This window comes from Salvelinus namaycush, chromosome 41 (assembly GCF_016432855.1).
Source record: "Salvelinus namaycush isolate Seneca chromosome 41, SaNama_1.0, whole genome shotgun sequence".
In the NCBI taxonomy this organism is placed as follows: domain Eukaryota; kingdom Metazoa; phylum Chordata; class Actinopteri; order Salmoniformes; family Salmonidae; genus Salvelinus; species Salvelinus namaycush.
The window spans coordinates 21,488,652-21,507,860 of NC_052347.1; the positions used below are offsets into that span (position 1 = coordinate 21,488,652).

General features: G+C 42.1%; 2 protein-coding genes across 2 annotated transcripts; both read right to left on the reverse strand.

Moving 5' to 3' along the window:
- Positions 1-1,038: 1,038 nt before the first annotated feature.
- LOC120034484 (cytochrome c oxidase subunit NDUFA4-like) lies at positions 1,039-4,917 on the reverse strand. Its single transcript, XM_038981064.1, has 4 exons — positions 4,762-4,917; positions 1,965-2,050; positions 1,712-1,772; positions 1,039-1,290 (listed from the first exon to the last, which is right to left on the reverse strand). Exons 1-4 carry the CDS (start codon positions 4,801-4,803, stop codon positions 1,234-1,236), a joined length of 246 nt encoding a protein of 81 aa, XP_038836992.1. The 5' UTR covers positions 4,804-4,917; the 3' UTR covers positions 1,039-1,233.
- A 3,396-nt stretch (positions 4,918-8,313) lies between these two features.
- On the reverse strand, positions 8,314-13,289 carry LOC120034309 (solute carrier family 35 member B1-like). The gene is made up of 9 exons (XM_038980814.1): positions 12,680-13,289; positions 12,069-12,172; positions 11,784-11,914; positions 11,647-11,677; positions 10,592-10,749; positions 10,329-10,455; positions 9,602-9,708; positions 9,234-9,387; positions 8,314-8,943 (listed from the first exon to the last, which is right to left on the reverse strand). Exons 1-9 carry the CDS (start codon positions 12,799-12,801, stop codon positions 8,891-8,893), a joined length of 987 nt encoding a protein of 328 aa, XP_038836742.1. The 5' UTR covers positions 12,802-13,289; the 3' UTR covers positions 8,314-8,890.
- Between the last annotated feature and the right edge of the window lie 5,920 nt (positions 13,290-19,209).

Here is a 19,209-nt window from a genome sequence, read left to right on the forward strand (position 1 = left end):
GGACCAATAATATATATCCAATTTTATATTGTGACAATATTTTGTATGACTAAGCAGAGGTCTCACGGTCAGAAAATCACTCATGGCCCCAATTACAGTGGTCTCTGATACAGCACAGAAAGTCTTCAGATTAGTTTTCTACAACCTGAAGATTTCAGCATAATCAAAGGGGTTCTTTGTAAAACAAATTAAAGTTGTGAAGGAAACAGTTTCATCTCTCAACTGAAACAATTATTGTATTGGAGACAAAGCCTGTTCCAACCTTTAAGAGGGGAAGGTCTTATATGTGACGTTTTATGCCAGTGTGAAGACATCCTTGACATTTCCAGCATTGTGTTGGCTGCACATCCTTTGAGTTTTCCCAGCCTGAGAGACGCAGTGTGACCTGATGACATTCACAAACTCATCAGGCAGAGCCATGACATTCTAGGAGAAACACCTCCGCACCAGTCTCCCTGAGAACCAGGTTTTATCTGCTCTGTTTATTACTCTCGGGATCATTATCATTGCTTTATTGGTTGCTAATACAATGCCAACCTTTATAGTTTGTCTGTTATCCTTTACTCCCACCTGCCTGGTTTTAGTCAGTGAGTGATTGCAGACCTTCAGACAACATGGCCTATAATGGTGCAGTGCAGCCTTGAACAGATGGTCAGACCATGTGAAGATCTATCAAAAGGCACACAGCAAGAGCATGTTAAGGGCTCATCTGATAACTTGTGGGTGAGCATATGCAGTACCAAGCATGTTGTCATACTTTAAAATTACACACTGGACCGTAGTCAAGCGTATTATGATATACATGTATGCAGACAAAGCCGCCAGGCAGAAAAGGAGGGCAAGGACGACAAAAGGTGGAATGAGGCAAAAACCAAGAGCAAAATATTGACAGTCAAGCTAGTGTGGGGAAACAAAAATGACTGACTTCATGATTTCAAACCTATAACGTGGTACAAGAATATCATGTTTTAGGATCAAATCAGTCCGAACCCCTTTAAACACCGACTACAAATAAATACAGACATAATTTTCTCTGTACACGGGAGAAAAGACTCCTTCACTTTATTGCTGCACAACCATGAGGTATGAGGGGAAAAAAAGAGACAGTCAAAGGGGACAGAACTTGTGCGGTTTAGCCTCTTTGCATCCACTGGTTTCAAGTTAGAGGTGTAAAGGAAGTCAGTGTTAGAATAAGTCATTTTTTTCCTCAAGCCTTTGGTCCAGCAGAAGAGTTTAGAAGTCAGGACCCTCTTTCTTCAGCTTGCTGTAGTCCATGTTCACTGAGTAAAACTATGAATGAAATAAAGGAACAATAAAGTTTAAGGACAAGACCATCAGAGATCAAATATTGATGAATAACAGTAGATATTCTAAGCAAAAACCTGCCTTTACTTTCTGAATCATTCCCAGGTTTGTTATTCAGTCAGTGTCAAACTTGCTTTGTTGTTGTGACTGACAATTAGATTGGCTAATCAGATTACTTACTAAACTAACAGGATTATACTGTATAATTAATTCAACTATGGGATGAGTGGAATCAGACGACAGCTCAATGACATTTTTGGCTCAAGCCACTACATTAACATGTTCCCTCACTGCGCTGTACAACCTCTGCTCACTACCATGTGCGGCAGAGACCAAGTTTAATGCACTGACCATTGTGATACAGGATGGGCTGTTATGTCTGGATAAATGTAAGTGAGTGACCTACCTTGTGCTGCTGTGTGGGTTCCGTCTTGTTCCATGGCTCGGGGTTGCCATTGCGATTCCAACTACAACATACATATTGAAATGAAAAGTTTAACTAATAGCAATATACGCATCCTGCACATTGAAATTGACACCGGAGTCTGACTTATGACTAAAACACTCAAGGTCAATCCAGTTACTATGCGGTTCTCATTTCAGACGGTTTCCATTTGAACTGGATTCATATTAGTGGAGTGTTTTACAAGGGCCCTTACCTGACATGGGGTCCCATTGCCAGGCGCAAGAGATACGCTCCAGACATAACCGTCCCACCACCGATGAAGATGAAAAGGGGGACCAGCTGGAGGGAATAGAAAAGAGTTAGGGGGAACAATAGAGGACAGGGTAAGGTGGCAATCAAGGGAAATATGGCTGACCCCATTCAGTCAACTGGCCGATTGTTTGGTCGATAGATTTTTATGGCACAGTAGACACCTGTCTGATTCGTGCCCGTCTCAGTGGACTAATCCATTGCGGAGGCTGCTGGGGATGGCACAGTCCATCACACTAAGATGAGCATCGGCAACGCAAGGCACAGGTGCCGTGAGGGTATTTGAGAAAATTTTGAAAACAAATTAAACTCCATTGGTTTTCCATAAATGGCTACTGCTTTGGACCTGAAGCTGTTTGTGAGAATATTCCTTAAGCCTATAGTATGTGTGAAGAAAATGTGTCTTAAGTATAATAAAAAAATGTAAGTGTGGCTTAGATGTACAAGGTTTGTGTCTCTCCAGAATCTGCTCTCTACCACCAATTTGTGTGCATTCATTGTTTCATAACTTGGTTTGCCCTTTGAGTGTCTTTCAAGTCACGATTACATATAAACTCAGCAACAACAAAAAAAACATCCTCTCACTGCCAACTGCATTTATATTCAGCAAACTTAACATGTAAATATTTGTATGAACATAACAAGATTCAACAACTGAGACAAACAGAATAAGTTCCAAAGACATGTGTCCCTGAACAGGTGGGGGTCAAAATCAAAAGTAACAGTCAGTATCTAGTGAGGCCACCAGCTGCATTGCATCTCCTCCTCATGGACTGCACCAGATTTGCCAGTTCTTGCTGTGAAATGTTACCCCACTCTTCCACCAAGGCACATGCAAGATCCCGGACATTTCTGGGGGAAATGGCCCTAGCCCTCACCCTCCGATCGAACAGGTCCCAGACATGATCAATGGGATTGAGATCCGGGCTCTTCGCTGGCCGTGGCAGAACACTGACATTCCTGTCTTGCAGGAAATCACGCACAGAACGAGCAGTATGGCTGGTGGCATTGTCATGCTGGATGGTCATGTCAGGATGAGCCTGCAGGAAGAGTACCACATGAGGGAGGAGGATGTCTTCCCTGTAAAGCACAGCGTTGAGATTGCCTACAATGACAACAAGCTCAGTCTCATGATGCTGAGACACACCACCTCAGACCATGACGGACCCTCCACCTTGAAATTGATCCCGCTCCAGAGTACAGGTCTCGGTGTAACCCTCATTCCTTCGACAATAAACACGAATCCAACCATCACCCCTGGTGAGACAAAACTGCGACTCATCAGTGAAGAGCACTTTTTCCCAGTCCTGTCTGGTCCAGTGACGGTGGGTTTGTGCCCATAGGCGACGTTGTTGCAGGTAATGTCTGGTGAGGACTTGCCTTAAAACAGCAAGCCCTCAGTGGAGCCTGTCTGAGCACTGATGGAGGGACTGAGTTCTTGGTATAACTCGGGCAGTTGTTGCCAACCTGGACCTGTCCCACAGATGTGATGTTCGGATGTACCGATCCTGTGCAGGTGTTACACATGGTCTGCCACCGCGAGGACGATCAGCTGTCCTTCCTGTCTCCAATTTATTGCCCTGGCCACATCTACAGTCCTCATGCCTCCTTGCAGCATGCCTAAGGCACATTCACACAGATGAGCAGGGACCCTGGGCATTTTTCTTTTGGTGTTTTTCCAGAGTCAGTAGAAAGGCCTCTTTAGTGTCCTAAGTTTCCATAACTGTGACCTTAATTGCCTACCGTCTGTAAACTGTTAGTGTCTTAACGACCGTTCCACAGGTGCATGTTCATTAATTGTTTATGGTTCATTGAACAAGCATGGGAAACAGTGATTAACCCCTTTACAATGAAGATCTGTGAATTGGTACATTTAACGTTAGATTAGAAATGATTGGAATTATCTTCGTTTGTTTGGTTACGGTAATTTTATGTTAATTCAATATATTATTATTAGTCGTTTACCATTCTCATTGTCGGAGCGGACACGTTTGCAGAGCTCACAATTTATGCCACAAGAAAAAGACTCCCTACCCCTGGTGTAGCCTATTACCGGCAACTTCAGGAGCGTAATGGCAGGACCGAGGAGGGTCGTCTATAAAAATATTTAGTCAACTGGATTGCTTTCGTCCCCCAAAAAATACTTTCGCCAAAGTCCCGAGACTACAGTTACCCGATTTCCACCAAATAAAACTTGATTTAAAAAAATATATAAAGTACTTTCATAGCTAGATAACCTTTTTCAATAAAGGCCCACTACACTGGCATAGTAACGTTATGTCCTCGGTTAACCGCCTCGTCCTTGACGGAGTCGAGGCCTTTTTTGGCAGGTCGCAATTCCAGCAACTAACCATCTAGCTAAACACGCTCGCTCCCTCCCTCCCACTTAAAAAGTGTAAATAATAGTAACTATACATTCAATTATTTTTGAGACCTTGCCCTTTCAAGTACATAGCCCACACTCGCTACAGTAGCTAACTAGTTAGCAAACGGGGCAGTTTAAGTCTGTGGTAAATGCCATCACTTGTCAATCAACGATCAATGCAGCAAACACCATATCGTTATATTCAATCTTGTCATTTTCCAAACACTCAACAATACATGACAAAAAGGCGACATTTGGGTGAAACGAGTAACGTAGTAAAAATCGAGGTTAGCTTCGAAGTTAACGTTAGCACGACGCAAATCCCCCCCAAAAATCTATACGATTTAGCAAACTTCCCGATTTCACATGTACTTACTGCTGGGTGGCTTTTAAGTTGCCGGCTAACTGTGCTCAGCATTGTGAGGGTTTACTTCTCCCAATTTGTACAGAAATAACCGGATTAATGTAGGCCTTGCCAGGCAGGAACAGAGCGTATTTTCAGATGCGTTTCAGAGATATCAATGATTTTTATAACTAACCCAAGATAGACTACAGTCTGTCGTTTCCAATGGGAGCAGATGAACGAATCATAGTGGGTCGAACAAACAAGGAGGTGGGAGCAAAGCACGAGCCAGTGAGATCCATTCGCCCTTGCACGCCTTCTAAACAATGCATTTTTTTTCTTTGGTAGAGTCTACAGATTCTAGTTTTGTAAACAGAAACCTGTATGGAGATAAAATGTTTCATCGATGAGAAAATTTGCAGAACTTCGGCCAAAGTCCATCTCGTTCAATCTGCTCCCACTGCCGGCCACTAAGCTTCCTCTCGTCACCATATTTGGTAGTGAGTGGAAACGCCAACCGGATGCTTCACATTTATACATCCGGTGAAATATCTGTCTCATTGTTCTATCTGTGGAGATTCCTCACGCCCTTGAGTCCTCAACTCGTTCTTCTTCTTTGGTGTGGTTTAACGGCGGTTGGCATCCATTCAATATATGTTGCATTACTGCCACTAACTACGGTCTAAATCCCTTATACTTTACGGAACAAAATGAAATACAATAATATGAAGAAAAAACTGTCATCTAACCATTATAAACCCACCACCCAATTCCAATATTTAAAACCCTATCTGGACACCACCACTCAACACACTCTGTAACTCTTCTGAAGTAAAATCTCATACACCCAAATATTTCTCTGCAGCAGCCACCAGAACCTCTCTTTTCTGGGACTTACGTTCCATCCCTGTGGTTGATAACCATTGCTATAAACGTTAAGAAGCCAATCTTACTGAAGCATATGTCACTCATAATCCTATCCTTCTGTTCTGGCACAGATCTACTACTCACACGGATCCTCTCAGGATCCCTCCCCCTTGAACCATCTTCCTCTACTTTCTTCACTGCCTCAGCATAGGACACCCTCTGCACTACTCTAATCCTGGTAACCTCAACCTGCCTCTCTCGCAACAGACACTTCTGATCCATGGGCACCCCTACAATTAACACGTAGCGCTTCTTTCCCCAATACTACACATTCCTTTGTCTCATGTCCTTCTGCACACTTCTCACACCTAGGAACCTACCTCCTACACACTGCTGCCACGTGCCCATAAGCTTGACACCTGTAACAACCTAATGGATTCAGCACAAAAGCTTGTACGGGATAACTGAAATATCCTAACATCACTTTGTCAGGCAAAGACTCAACATCAAAACTCAAAAGAACAGATAATGACTCTTCTGTTTCACCACTCACGCCACCCTGTCTGAGTCGCACCAAACGACGAGCATCACAAACACCGGGTGTCTTCCCCTTCATCTGGTCCACATTCACATTTACCGCTACCCCAGTAATAACTCCTTTCAATGGCACCCTGTTCTTGAGAAAAAAACAAGTCACCACTCTTGTCCCCATTTGTGTGGCGCGCTCCCTCTGACTGACAGAAATTCAAATAATTATCACAAGCTCACTTCGGGTTATCTTCACTGACTCCACAGCACCCAACTCCATTTTCACCCACCCTGAAACCGCATATGGATCAGCCAAAAAGCAGGGGCCTACTTTCTCCAAAAATGTCACTTCTACTGTAACACTCATATTTATCCTGACCATCGGTACAAGGCTCAGGCTCCAAGAACCTCACCAAACCTGGTACCAAAAACTGGGCCACCTCTGGTAATTCGCCCTCATTCACTTCCATTTCGACTCCAGAACTGGATCCGGTGTACGGCTCACTATGTTTGCACTTGCCACCAGCCTTCTTCGACCTACCATCTCCCTTTTTTCGCCATCTTCAACAGATTCAATCTCACCCTCTGCCACACTTACTCTCTTCAACCTCCACCTCTCTCTTTCCCTCCATTCTCCCACAATATTCCATAAATACGTTGCCATGTGATAATAGTGCATTTCTCCTAACATACATCTCGTTTTTTACCCTCTCAAGGGACTCACTTTCCTTCTCCCTTGATCAAAGTCTCCATTCCTCTCCTCCTTCTCAACAAAGTACAACATTTTACACTGCAGTTTTTTTTTCATTTTCAACCAGTAGGCAGAGATGGTTTAGTTAATCCCACCACATAATATGTTTTTCATCTGGCAGTAAATAAAGTACCTAAACCTACTAAATGTCACGTCCTGGCCTTAGAGATCCTTTTTATGTCTCTGTTTTGGTTGGTCAGGGCGTGAGTTTGGGTGGGCATTCTATGTCTGGTGTTCTATGTTGTCCTTGTGTTGTATTTCTGTGTGTTTGGCCTGATATGGTTCTCAATCAGAGGCAGCTGTCATTCATTGTCTCTGATTGAGAATCATATTTAGGTAGCCTGTTCCCACCTGTTTGTGGGTGGTTGTTTCCGGTTTAGTGTTTGTTTTCACCTTTCTGGACTGTTCGTTTGTTGTTTTTGTTCAGTATTCATTCTTTATAAAATGTATTATGAATACGTACCACGCTGCACTTTGGTCCTCTTCTCCTTCCACCATCGACAACCGTTACACTAAAGCTTTTACCAGTCCAATTATATCTGATTATATTCAATCACTGATTAGCCTACTTCAAGGAAGGGAATAAGGAAGGATGCTTTTTCAAAGTATTTGAACAAGACCTCAGTAGGTTTGAAGATGAATCCCACCAGTCATACAACAGAAGCATTCATGGGAGAATATTTGTAGAGGGATGTCAGATTACTTTCACTTGACTCTGTCTCACACACCTACAGTACATTCAGTAATGATACTCCAGCGTCTTCAGGGGTAGACCAAGCTTGACTCAAACTAACCCTTCATCTGTTCATCCAATACCTGAGCCACTATGCCTAGCTGTCGGAAGCTCTTAACTAGGTGGGATGCAACACTATCCCCTGGGAAGCGCACAACGACATCATCCCACTTCTGATACCAACACAGCAATTTTGTTGGGTAGCCGACCGGGACTCAAACCTACGTCCAAACCACTGCACCATCAGGTCCTCTGGTGTTGAACGAAGGAGGCTATAAAACAGTATAGTACTGTTCAACTACTGCTATTTGACAGCATTCTTGTATATTATAAGGGTGATGCTACATCAGAGAACAGCATCCTCACACTACATGTGTTGTAATTCATCTGTCTCTATTAGCAGGACATTGGGATAGCTTGCCCAAACAGTGGGCTGGACAATTTAGTTTTCTGTGTGCTCTGCCAGCGTCCTGCAGCTCACCCGGTTAATCAGATTGCCTCGCCAACATCTACCAATGTTAGTTTCCTCTGAATTGTATTTTCACTGAAAATTGGTCATTAACATCTCATAAGAGTTTCTGCACAGCCTGTCTATGATGCTGTGTGGGAAAGTTCCAACCAGTGAAGTAGACCTAATTTGATAGACTACAACGAACAAACCTTCCAAAAGTCTTTCAGTATTATGTAAAACAAATGCACTCCCATGACATGTATACATGATGCATTTATAATTTTGAGAAAGAACTAGGTCATTGTCAGCCTGGTGTTACAATCCTAGAACCATGGAAAACATGTTTAATCGTTTATTAGGGTGTTTTTCTGTAACCAATTTCTTTACGATTACAAATACCAGTGAAAACCAGGCATTCCTTGGTGAATCTTGGGGCTGAGATTCATAGGCCTGTGTGGTTTAGATGTACTCCAATGGGAGGAGCAGCCTCAACCACCACAAGGGATTTGACGTGCATGTTGTCATCTTTCCTCTGCCCACCCATCTCATTCTGCCCCATTTCCTCTTCATGTGGATGTGGTCTTGCGGTCTAAGTAGATGATGCTTGTCTGTCGTAGTATAGGTTCAGGAGAATGGGGACGTTTGAAAACATAGGGGCTTCTTTCATGATTATGTAAAGAAAATCAAAATGATAATATGGTAACTAACAATGACTAAGTGTATGTAGGTGTACTGCCTAGGCAAGATGTGGTAAGAAAATCAGAGAGATATGGATTTCTGTCCACTGGACTTTCAGTTTGTCAGTTTTGCCATGACACATATTCCAGGTTCCTTAGTGTGTGGTCTTCTTTGGTGTCTTGCCAAATTTGGCATCAAACCCGAGACCTTAAATGAAAAAGCACATGATACAATTAAGACAGTAGAGGTGTCTAGTTATCTCATCAACCAAAAAGAGACTTCACTACTAGTTGAGGCCTATGAGCTCTAATGGAACATTTCCATAAGCAGCTGAAGAGCAGCTCACTATTTCAACTATGAGGTGAAGTATAAAGTTACTACAGACACAGGAGCACATGGTGGAGGGAGATGGCGAGCGAGCGTGAGAGAGATTGAAACAGAGAGATAGTCACAACATCAGAGATATTAAGAGTTAACAAGTTAATGTTGTTACTCACCAAGGAACACCAGGATAGTGCCGACCCACTGCATGGTGTTGAGGACGTTGCCGAACAGAAGGACAGAGCCCAGGATGGTAAAGAACTTCCGTGTGGTAGTGACGATGGAGCAGGTGAGAGGGCCGAAGTACACCACAGTCATGAAGATGAAGGTCTAAGAGAGGAAGAGGAGTGAATGACTGTTACTATAAAAGACCCTCTGCAATGAGAATGAGAGCAAAATAGCGAAAGACCACTGTAAACCACATACTGGCACTTATCCATAAGAATCACACGCATGTGAACCAATTAAAATGTATAATGTGATTTGCAGACATGGAAATGTTTTCCTTTTAACACACACACAGTCACACCCATGTGAGACCCACCTGTCCTAAAGCACTAGTTATTCCAAACAAAAGGATGTTCCAGAAGATGCTGGGGTGACGGTCTGTGAAGCTCAGGAAGTCCCATACCTCACCTGTCCACAACACCCCTGAAAGAAAAACACATGGGATAATTTACTGAAAGTGACACAATTCAGCATAAATTGATTTATTTTATCCTGCTTGTAACAATTGCTTTTTTGTATTTATTATTTTTTATTTAACCTTTATTTAACTAGGCTGCTTGATTCTTATTTTTTAACCTCAAGTTTTAGGATTGGTTAGCCTTTTCTTCTGCTACAAATGGGGGGAGAAGCCAATTAATTACTTTAATTGTTTTGGAATCAAACCCATGCTGAGATTTGGTTCCATGACTTTATGGTGAAAATGCCTGTTCCAAAATCAAAATCAACAGTGGATTAAGGGCTCCCCCTACTGGTACAGAGCAGTAACAGCAGTTTGATTGGGTTGAATAGAACTGGGGAAGTGGGGACTGCTTTGGCCAAAACCGAAAAAAGGGTTTCTGATAAAAGTAAGGCTGTAGAAAAGCATGAGATTGGGACACTTAGACTGAGAAGGAAGATCTGAGATGAAGATATTTTATTGAATAGATAATGGTGTATTTAGTAGAGACGTGGAGCTGGCAGAGAGAGATACAGAAGAAACACAAAGCAGAGAGATCGGACAAAGTGTATATTTTCACACTAGTGGGGGGAAACAGGTGTCTCACCTAGTCCCAGCACCAGGGTGGACCACATGTTGATGTTGAGCATCATGTGGTTGGCACTGGTCTGGAAGAGACTCCTCATGTGGTCCTGGGCCACACCAGTCAAACCATCCATGGTCAGAGATAGCAGCTAGGATACAGGGAGAGAGAAGGTCACATTTACAAACCCACAGAGGCACAGACAGCGAATACACATATAGGCAGAGAGAAACACAGACCAGGTCACAGAGATAATACCACAGGCAAATGAGGACAGTTACACTCACCAACAGGATCTCCCCGAAGCCAAAAGCAGATTCTGTGGAAGTGACACTCTTGTTGGGTTTATAGAGGAACAGGGCCACCCCGCTGACGATCAACAGCACACACAGGTACTTGGCCAGTGGGTATTTCTTCCTCAGTACAAATACACCCAGAATCATCACTGTGGAACCAAAGGCAAAGGGATGTGAGGGGTGGTTATCAGCAGCAGCCATCACTGGTCTATTAGGTTGATGTGCACATAGAAAGACAAGTCAGTCAGGGGGTACAAACCATGGCTATGTAGATTAATGGGCTGCACGTGCTCAAGGGATAAGACTGGTCAGTGTATTACTATAGAACACACTAACCTTAGACAGTGTTTACATATTGCAACATACTGGGCGGGACAGAAGACTAGGCTCATGTACTTATTGTTAGCATGACACTTGCAGTCATAGGGTAGTCTACATGGGGAGTCAGAGACTCACAGCAGGTGCATGCAAATATAATGTATGTTTATTAAACAGGGACACTGAGTTTGGAAGGGCTGATGGGATGTGTAGTTTAAAAAAGGTGCAATATGCAGAAATCACACAGATATTTCCTGGTTGCTAAAATTCTAATAGTTTGTCAAATTTCAGTGTATGTGACAAAACAAGCCACGTATAGAGTAAATAATCATTGTACCATACAAAACCGAAAGTAAAAGATGCAAAAACAAAACTTAAGAACGGGAAGAATAGAAATAGTGAACAGAACAGATACATCGCTTCTTAGACTGGCTTGCAATGAGAATGACAAATCTATAAGTCATATTTCAATGTGAATTTGGTTCTGTCGCCCAAAAAGTTACATATTGCAGCTTTAAAAATGGCACTAGAAATGCAGATAAGGGAGTCCGGCTGACACTGAAACATGACACACTGCTGCAGTAAGAGGCCATGCAATAAAATAAGGCAAACTAACCCCTCAAACCTGCACTGGTCACCAAGCCAAAGGTTGCATATGACTTGTTAATTACATATTCAGGTGTTGCGAGTGGGGTCAGGATGAGCAATAATATAATTATTACACCTACCTGGGATGGGCTTACAAGACTTCCCCAACACCTGTGACAACAATAGAGAGGTTGTTTAGATATTAAAATAATAAAATATCACAACAAATTATGATGATGACACGGAGACACTGTATGGGCTGAGGGATAAGACTGACCTGTGTGGGGTAGTTGACATACTGTAGGGCAGAGTTGCTGGATACCATGGCTCCAAGATAAGATAGGGAACACACTCCATAGAGCCAGCTCTTGGTGTGGTCTGGTCTGGAACCCTCAAAAAACTGAATCACTAATGGGGAGGAGGCAGAGAAGAGACTATAATACATGGAGATTCACTACCAACAGACCATTGAAACACCCATGGGGGGCAAGATATGTTGGAGATTACTGTGTTGGGCAGAAGGTGAAAGGCCACGACTGATGACTATGTGTGGTTGACTCACAGATCTTGGCAAACCCAGCATTGATGATGCATTGGATGAACACCAGCGTTGTGGCATAAACAAACTTCTCCTTCTTCTCCCCCTCACCATACTGTCCTCGGGTACTGGGTAAATCAGACAAACAGCATTGTGACAATGTATCAGTGCAACCACTCATGTTAATCCAGAGTTAATCCACTTCTTATTACACATATAAGACAGGTGTGACACACAACAACACACAGGCCTTGATATTCAGTAAGGGAATTATTTGTTCATTAAACTGTGGAGTATCTGTAGCTATAAAAAGAGAATGAGAGGGCAGTAGTAGTCTGCTCTGGTTGACTACAGATACAAATCATCACTGGAAACAAGATGAGATTCCTCACCCTTGAGTGACATACCATTCAAGACATATCTACAGTATGTAGCATGTAGTATAATTTTTTGAAAATGTTCAGCTCTGTAGAGTTGGCTCGCCTACATTAAATAATGACATGAACTTGTTGCACTACAGCATCAACAACTAACATATGTGCACAAAGAAACAGCCAATAAAAGCAATGTGCATCAAGAGCCTATGTTTTGAAATCAATGATGTCGCTCGGATGTCAGACCAGAAAACGACTTACATTGTCTCTTGTAATATGCCATAGTAAAAATAACAAACGAAGACTCCGAGAAAACAGACAATGAATCGTATACGCTCGTTCTGCAATAGCGAGGGCTTCCCTGCTCCCTTTCCTGCAGCCATGCTGTCCTCTAGCTGTCCGGGTATAGAAACCGATACAGATCCGATCCCCGTACCCCTCAAAGCAACGTCCCGCTCCACAATCCCAGATATCACAAGCCCGGAAATGGTGACGCTGTTACCCTAACTTGGCAGACAGTTGCTAATTTGACTACAGATCCGTCCGTGGTTCCTCTTCAAAGATTTAGCTAATTGTGCCTGTTAGCTAGCTGACTGTGCTAGCTAGCTAACGTTAGTTAGCCAACGTTAGATTGGTGGGTTGGTTATTAGCTAGCAATTAGCCAAATCCATCATTGTTGTCAATCCAGCTGTCGCAGTATAGTGTTGAATCCGGAATATATGTCCTTAATTGCAGGTCTCTCGTACTGGCAAACGTTACTCCTGTCCCGATCCAGGTTATGTCAAAGGCATCCCATTCAGACAATTTTCCCGGTGGAAAGGATACCGGAGTGTAGTTGTTTTCATTGAGATACGTCAGAGAACAAGCTTGCTCAAAGACCTCAGTGGTTCATTAAGAGCCCTCAACGGATATGCCTGAGCTTTTAGCTACTATACCATTCATATAAAACAGTGCTGGCAGAACGCAGATGCTACAATTTTATAGCTATGCATGAACCATGATTTGTTTTCTCCTTTGAATCAACTTATATGCAGCATACAAGGTAGCTCGAAGATGTTCTTATTTTTGTTGATGTATCAAAATATTCATCTGGAATATATATGTGATCTATACTCTTTGATTTATTGTTCATTTAAATGGCAGTCTACACAGACGACTGTTGAAAACATTTGCGGGGCTTTCTCGAACTTGTCGCGTGTCTTTTTTCGTACTGGGATGTGGATGGATTCTATTGGTCCAAATAAGGCAATAAACCACTAGATTCGGCCATTGAAACAGATGGAATAGTGAAAGGGCGGGGCTTCTACTCCAGAGACTCAACTACACGTGTCAAAGGGAAATTTGACAACAATGAAATGCACCACCACATTTTAGCATTGTTCAATAATCATGACTGAACCCATTCACTATTGGTTTAATGTCCATTTATTGTTAGTGTGCACTGTCAAACTAAAAACATGTTTAAACAACTGCAATGCTTAAAACGTGAAATTATACAGGAAAGTAATGGAAGAACACTTACATGTTGGTGATACAATGTCATTTTACATCACAAAACAGTAAGGTAAAACGTATCCGAAGCTGGGGGAAAAGACAACTATGTCCAAATGATTCAGACTGTACCTTTACATCAGAAGAGAGCAGAGGTTCATGCTCATGCATGACACTACATGCATTTCAAACTGATATAGGAACAGCCACTATATTGCCATAAACATTGCTCATCATCAACCTGAGCAAGGGATAGGTCAAGTTACAAAGTGAGTACTCACTAGTTATACTCACAAACCAACTGTAAAAACAATTACTTCACAAACAGATTCAAAAACAATACATTCACCCCCATCAATGGGACAAGAGAATAAAAAGACAATATCCAAATTCATGATAAACATTGGGACCCAGAAATGGACATACCCCGTTCCATCTTTTGTCTTCCCCATTCATCCTCTGAATGGACACACGCAATCCATGTCTCAAAGCTTAAAAATCCTTCTTCAACCTGTCTCCTCCCCTTCATCTACACATTTGAAGTGGATTTAACAAGTGACATCAATAAGAGATCATGGCTTTCACCTGGATAGTCTGTCATGTTTTGTATATCTCATGTATATGAATACATTATAAGAAAAAAGAGACATTTTGCAATAAATTGAATACGTGATTTCCCACCAAAATGTTTGAACAATATCTGATTTGATAAAAAAATTCTAAATGTTTGGAGTATCTTCATTCATTGTCCAACTGTTATATATATTTTTAAACCGTTTAACAATTTTGCTGACCCTTGCTAACTTATGGGAATGTTAAATAGACATATGGAAGTCTAATGAGCACTTCGGTATTGTGAACAAAAGTTCCATGAACTATATCTTGGGGAAGTGATCCGGAAGCCACATTTTTGGTTCAGTTATGATCTCCTGCATGGTGTTCATGAAGCTGCCTTCCAATACCACATTTTATGTTGCATCCATACTGTATAATGTGTATTTTCTTACAGGTTTGTGTGATGGCAAAAATGGACATAATCCTAAATGTTTGTCGCAAAGATTATTGTTAAACTATATGAATGTAATTATTTTTTAATGCAAAATGAGTGTGTCATAGGCCTACTAAGCAAAATCTCCATGACGAGTTGAGCTCTTAGAAATGCTAGTAGATGTAGCTAGCTAGTATACTGACAGAGTCAGTACAAATCAGACATGCAGTATTAATAACTCACTGAGGCCCAATTAACTTGTTCTTCAACTTTCAGTTAACATTTTAATGAGAATACATACGTATTGTAAAGGGAGAATAATAATCAGGGTATGAATAACATATTTACTCTTTGGAGTGCCCACATACATATGGAGTATGGTAGTAACGTTAGTTGCAAGACGCACCGGTTTGTGTCAGGAACTGCAACGATGCTGGGTTTTTCACGCCCAAAAGTTTCCTTTGTGTATCAAGAAGGGTCCACCACCCAAAGGACATCCAGCACACTTGACACCTGTGGGAAGCATTCGCGTCGACACGCGCCAATATTCCTGAGGAACGCTTTGTACACCTTGTAGAGTCCATGCCCCGACGGGGGGGTTGATGTACATTTTATTTTGTGTACATCAAGCATTTATTTTTTTTGTGATAAAAAATATATAATTATATGTGCCTCAGTTGCATACATACACTGGGTGTATTTGCATACATCAATACATTTATATAAAGGGTAGCAACAGGGCCGCAATCAAAAATGCATTTAAAATCAAAATGCATGGCTCTAGATCACACCGATCAATGCATTCTTTACATTGTTCTTGAGACCATACATAATATCACTATAGTCCGAGTGTTCCTTTACTGAAGTTGCTTTTATTTTAGCGCATCAAATGTGTAAATATTTACACTGCATTAAATCATTCATTTTTTTTAAATTGCACAAAAATATCCACACTCACAATAATAGTTATCTTTCTTGTGATGCAACTGTCGAGATGGTGCTTTAAATGCCTGACAAAAAGTTAGCTTCTTTATAGACGCAATGTAAAGCCAATGTATAACATTGAAACCATTTCAGCCATCACCAGTCTGTTTCACAGGTCATTACAAACATTTCCGCGGTCGTTACGTTAACAGGGAAAAAACGAATGGCACAAGCAAGAGTGGGAAAGTGTCACCAGAGTAAAATGAAAGCAATCAATCCAAGGCAATTTAAGTGACAAATGGGATTTTACACCCCTCAAGCACAGGAAATATATGGCTGAAAAAGGAGAGATCCTTACTGTAGGTGTGCGGGGCATGCGTATTGCTACCATAAGTACTAGTGGTGTGCAGGTCAGCTGTTTGTTCACCCGTACCCTCCCGCAATTGTTAATAACCCATCCGCCATCGCCCCACTATATGTGATTAAAAACTTCTTAAGGATCTGCCACTTTTTTCCAAATTTCGCCTAAAATGACATACCCAAATCTAACTATCTGTAGCTCAGGACCTAAAGCAAGGATATGCATATTATTGATATCATTTGAAAGGAAACAATTTGAAGTTTGTTTTAATGTGAAAAGAATTTTGGACACTAACACATTAGACCTGGTTAAAGATAATACAAAGAAAAAAAACATGCGTTGTTTGTAATTTTTTTTGTACCATCATCTTTGAAATGCAATAGAAAGGCCATAATGTGCAGTCGTGGCCAAAAGTTTTGAGAATGACGCAAATATAAATTTCCACAAAGTTTGCTGCTTCAGTGTCTTTAGATATTTTTGTCAGATGTTACAAAGGAATACTGAAGTATAATTACAAGCATTTCATAAGTGTCAAAGGCTTTTATTGACAATTACATGAAGTTGATGCAAAGAGTCAGTATTTACAGTGTTGACCCTTCTTTTCAAGACCTCTGCAATCCGCACTGGCACGCTGTCAATTAACTTCTGGGCCACATCCTGACTGATGGCAGCCCATTCTTGCATAATCAACGCTTGGAGTTTGTCAGAATTGGTGGGTTTTTTGTTTGTCCACCCACCTCTTGAGGATTGACCACAAGTTCTCAATGGGATTAAGGTCTGGGGAGTTTCCTGGCCATGGACCCAAAATATCGATGTTTTGTTCCCCGAGCCACTTAGTTATCACTTTTGCCTTATGGCGAGGTGCTCCATCATGCTGGAAAAGGCATTGTTTGTCACCAAACTGTTCCTGGATGGTTGGGAGAAGTTGCTCTCGGAGGATGTGTTGGTACCATTCTTTATTCATGGCTGTGTTCTTAGGCAAAATTGTGAGTGAGCCCACTCCCTTGGCTGAGAAGCAACCCCACACATGAATGGTCTCAGGATGCTTTACTGTTGGCATGACACAGGACAGATGGTAGCGCTCACCTTGTCTTCTCCGGACAAGCTTTTTCCAGATGCCCCAAACAATCGGAAAGGGGATTCATCAGAGAAAATGACTTTACCCCAGTCCTCAGCAGTCCAATCCCTGTACCTTTTGCAGAATATCAGTCTGTCCCTGATGTTTTTCCTGGAGAGAAGTGGCTTCTTTGCTGCCCTTCTTGACACCAGGCCATCCTCCAAAAGTCTTCGCCTCACTGTGTGTGCAGATGCACTCACACCTGCCTGCTGCCATTCCTGAGCAAGCTCTCTACTGGTGGTGCCACGATCCCGCAGCTGAATCAACTTTAGGAGACGGTCCTGGTGCTTGCTGCACTTTCTTGGGCGCCCTGAAGCCTTCTTCACAACAATTGAACCGCTCTCCTTGAAGTTCTTGATGATCCGATAAATGGTTGATTTAGGTGCAATCTTACCGGCAGCAATATCCTTGCCTGTAAAGCCCTTTTTGTGCAAAGCAATGATGACGGCACGTGTTTCCTTGTAGGTAACCATGGTTGACAGAGGAAGAACAATGATTCCAAGCACCACCCTCCTTTTGAAGCTTCCAGTCTGTTATTCAAACTCAATCAGCATGACAGAGGGATCTCCAGCCTTGTCCTCGTCAACACTCCCACCTGTGTTAACGAGAGAATCACTGACATGATGTCAGCTGGTCCTTTTGTGGCAGAGCTGAAATGCAGTAGAAGTGTTTTGGGGGGATTCAGTTCATTTGCATGGCAAAGAGGGACTTTGCAATTAATTGCAATTCATCTGATCACTCTTCATAACATTCTGGAGTATATGCAAATTGCTGAGGCAGCAGACTTTGTGAAAATTTATATTTGTGTCATTCTCAAAACTTTTGGCCACGACTGTATTATTCCAGCCCAGCGCAATTTAGATTTTGGCCACTAAATGGCAGCAGTGTATGTGCAAAGTTTCAGACTGATCCAATGAACCATTGCATTTATGTTCAAAATGTTGTATCAAGACTGCCCAAATGTGCCTAATTGGTTTATTAATAACTTTTTGAAGTTCAAAACTGTGCACTCTCCTCAAACAATAGCATGGTATTCTTTCACTGTAATAGCTACTGTAAATTGGACAGTGCAGTTATATTAACAACAATTTAAGCTTTCTGCCAATATCAGATATGTCTATGTCCTGGGAAATGTTCTTGTTACTTACAACCTCACACTAATCGCATTAGCCTACATTTGCTCAACCGGACCCACCGATCATGTAGAGGGAAATTCTGAGGCCCGTACTCAACCCGCAAATACAGAAAACACACTATAGGCCACAGTCAAACATGGCATAACGATTTTTTGACAGTTGGTGCAGGATTTTTTTGTTGCCTGATTTAGATAGATACACTACATGAACAAAAGTATGTGGACACTTCATAGACGAACATCCCATTCCAAAATCATGGATTAATATGGAATTGGTACCTCATTTTCTGCTATAACAGCCTCCACTCTTCTGGGAAGGCTTTCCACTAGATGTTGTAACATTGCTGCAGGGACTTGCTTCCATTCAGCCACAAGACCATTAGTGAGGTCGGTCACTGATGTTGGGCGATTAGGCCTGGCTCGAAGTCGGCGTTCCAATTCATCCCAAAGGTGTTCGATGGAATTGAGGTCAGGGCTCTGTGCAGGCCAATCAAGTCCTTCCACACCGATCTCGACAAACCATTTCTGTATGGACCCCGCTTTGTGCACAGGGGCATTGTTACGCTGAAACAGGAAAGGGCCATCCCCAAACTTACCACAAAGTTAGAAGCACAGAAACGTCTAGAATGTCATTGTATGCTGTAGCGTTGTTTTTCCTTCACTGGAACTAAGGGGCCCAAACCATGAAAAACAGACCCAGACCATTATTCCTCCTCCACCAAACCTTACAGTTGGCACTATGCATTGGGGCAGGTAGTGTTCCCTGGCATCCGCC

What these genes read in the sequence shown, in the direction of transcription:
- LOC120034309 (XM_038980814.1), bottom strand. Translation starts at nt 12,801, where the DNA reads ATGGCTGCAGGAAAGGGAGCAGGGAAGCCCTCGCTATTGCAGAACGAG. An exon ending in TGCTGGGTTTGCCAAGATCT is followed by an intron (nt 11,915 to 12,068) that starts GTGAGTCAACCA and finishes CCTCCCCATTAG; the next exon opens with TGATTCAGTTTTTTGAGGGT. An exon ending in GTCTTGTAAGCCCATCCCAG is followed by an intron (nt 10,750 to 11,646) that starts GTAGGTGTAATA and finishes TTGGTTCCACAG; the next exon opens with TGATGATTCTGGGTGTATTT.
- LOC120034484 (XM_038981064.1), bottom strand. Translation starts at nt 4,803, where the DNA reads ATGCTGAGCACAGTTAGCCGGCAACTTAAAAGCCACCCAGCA. An exon ending in AACTTAAAAGCCACCCAGCA is followed by an intron (nt 2,051 to 4,761) that starts GTAAGTACATGT and finishes TATTCCCTCCAG; the next exon opens with CTGGTCCCCCTTTTCATCTT. An exon ending in GCAATGGGACCCCATGTCAG is followed by an intron (nt 1,773 to 1,964) that starts GTAAGGGCCCTT and finishes TGTATGTTGTAG; the next exon opens with TTGGAATCGCAATGGCAACC.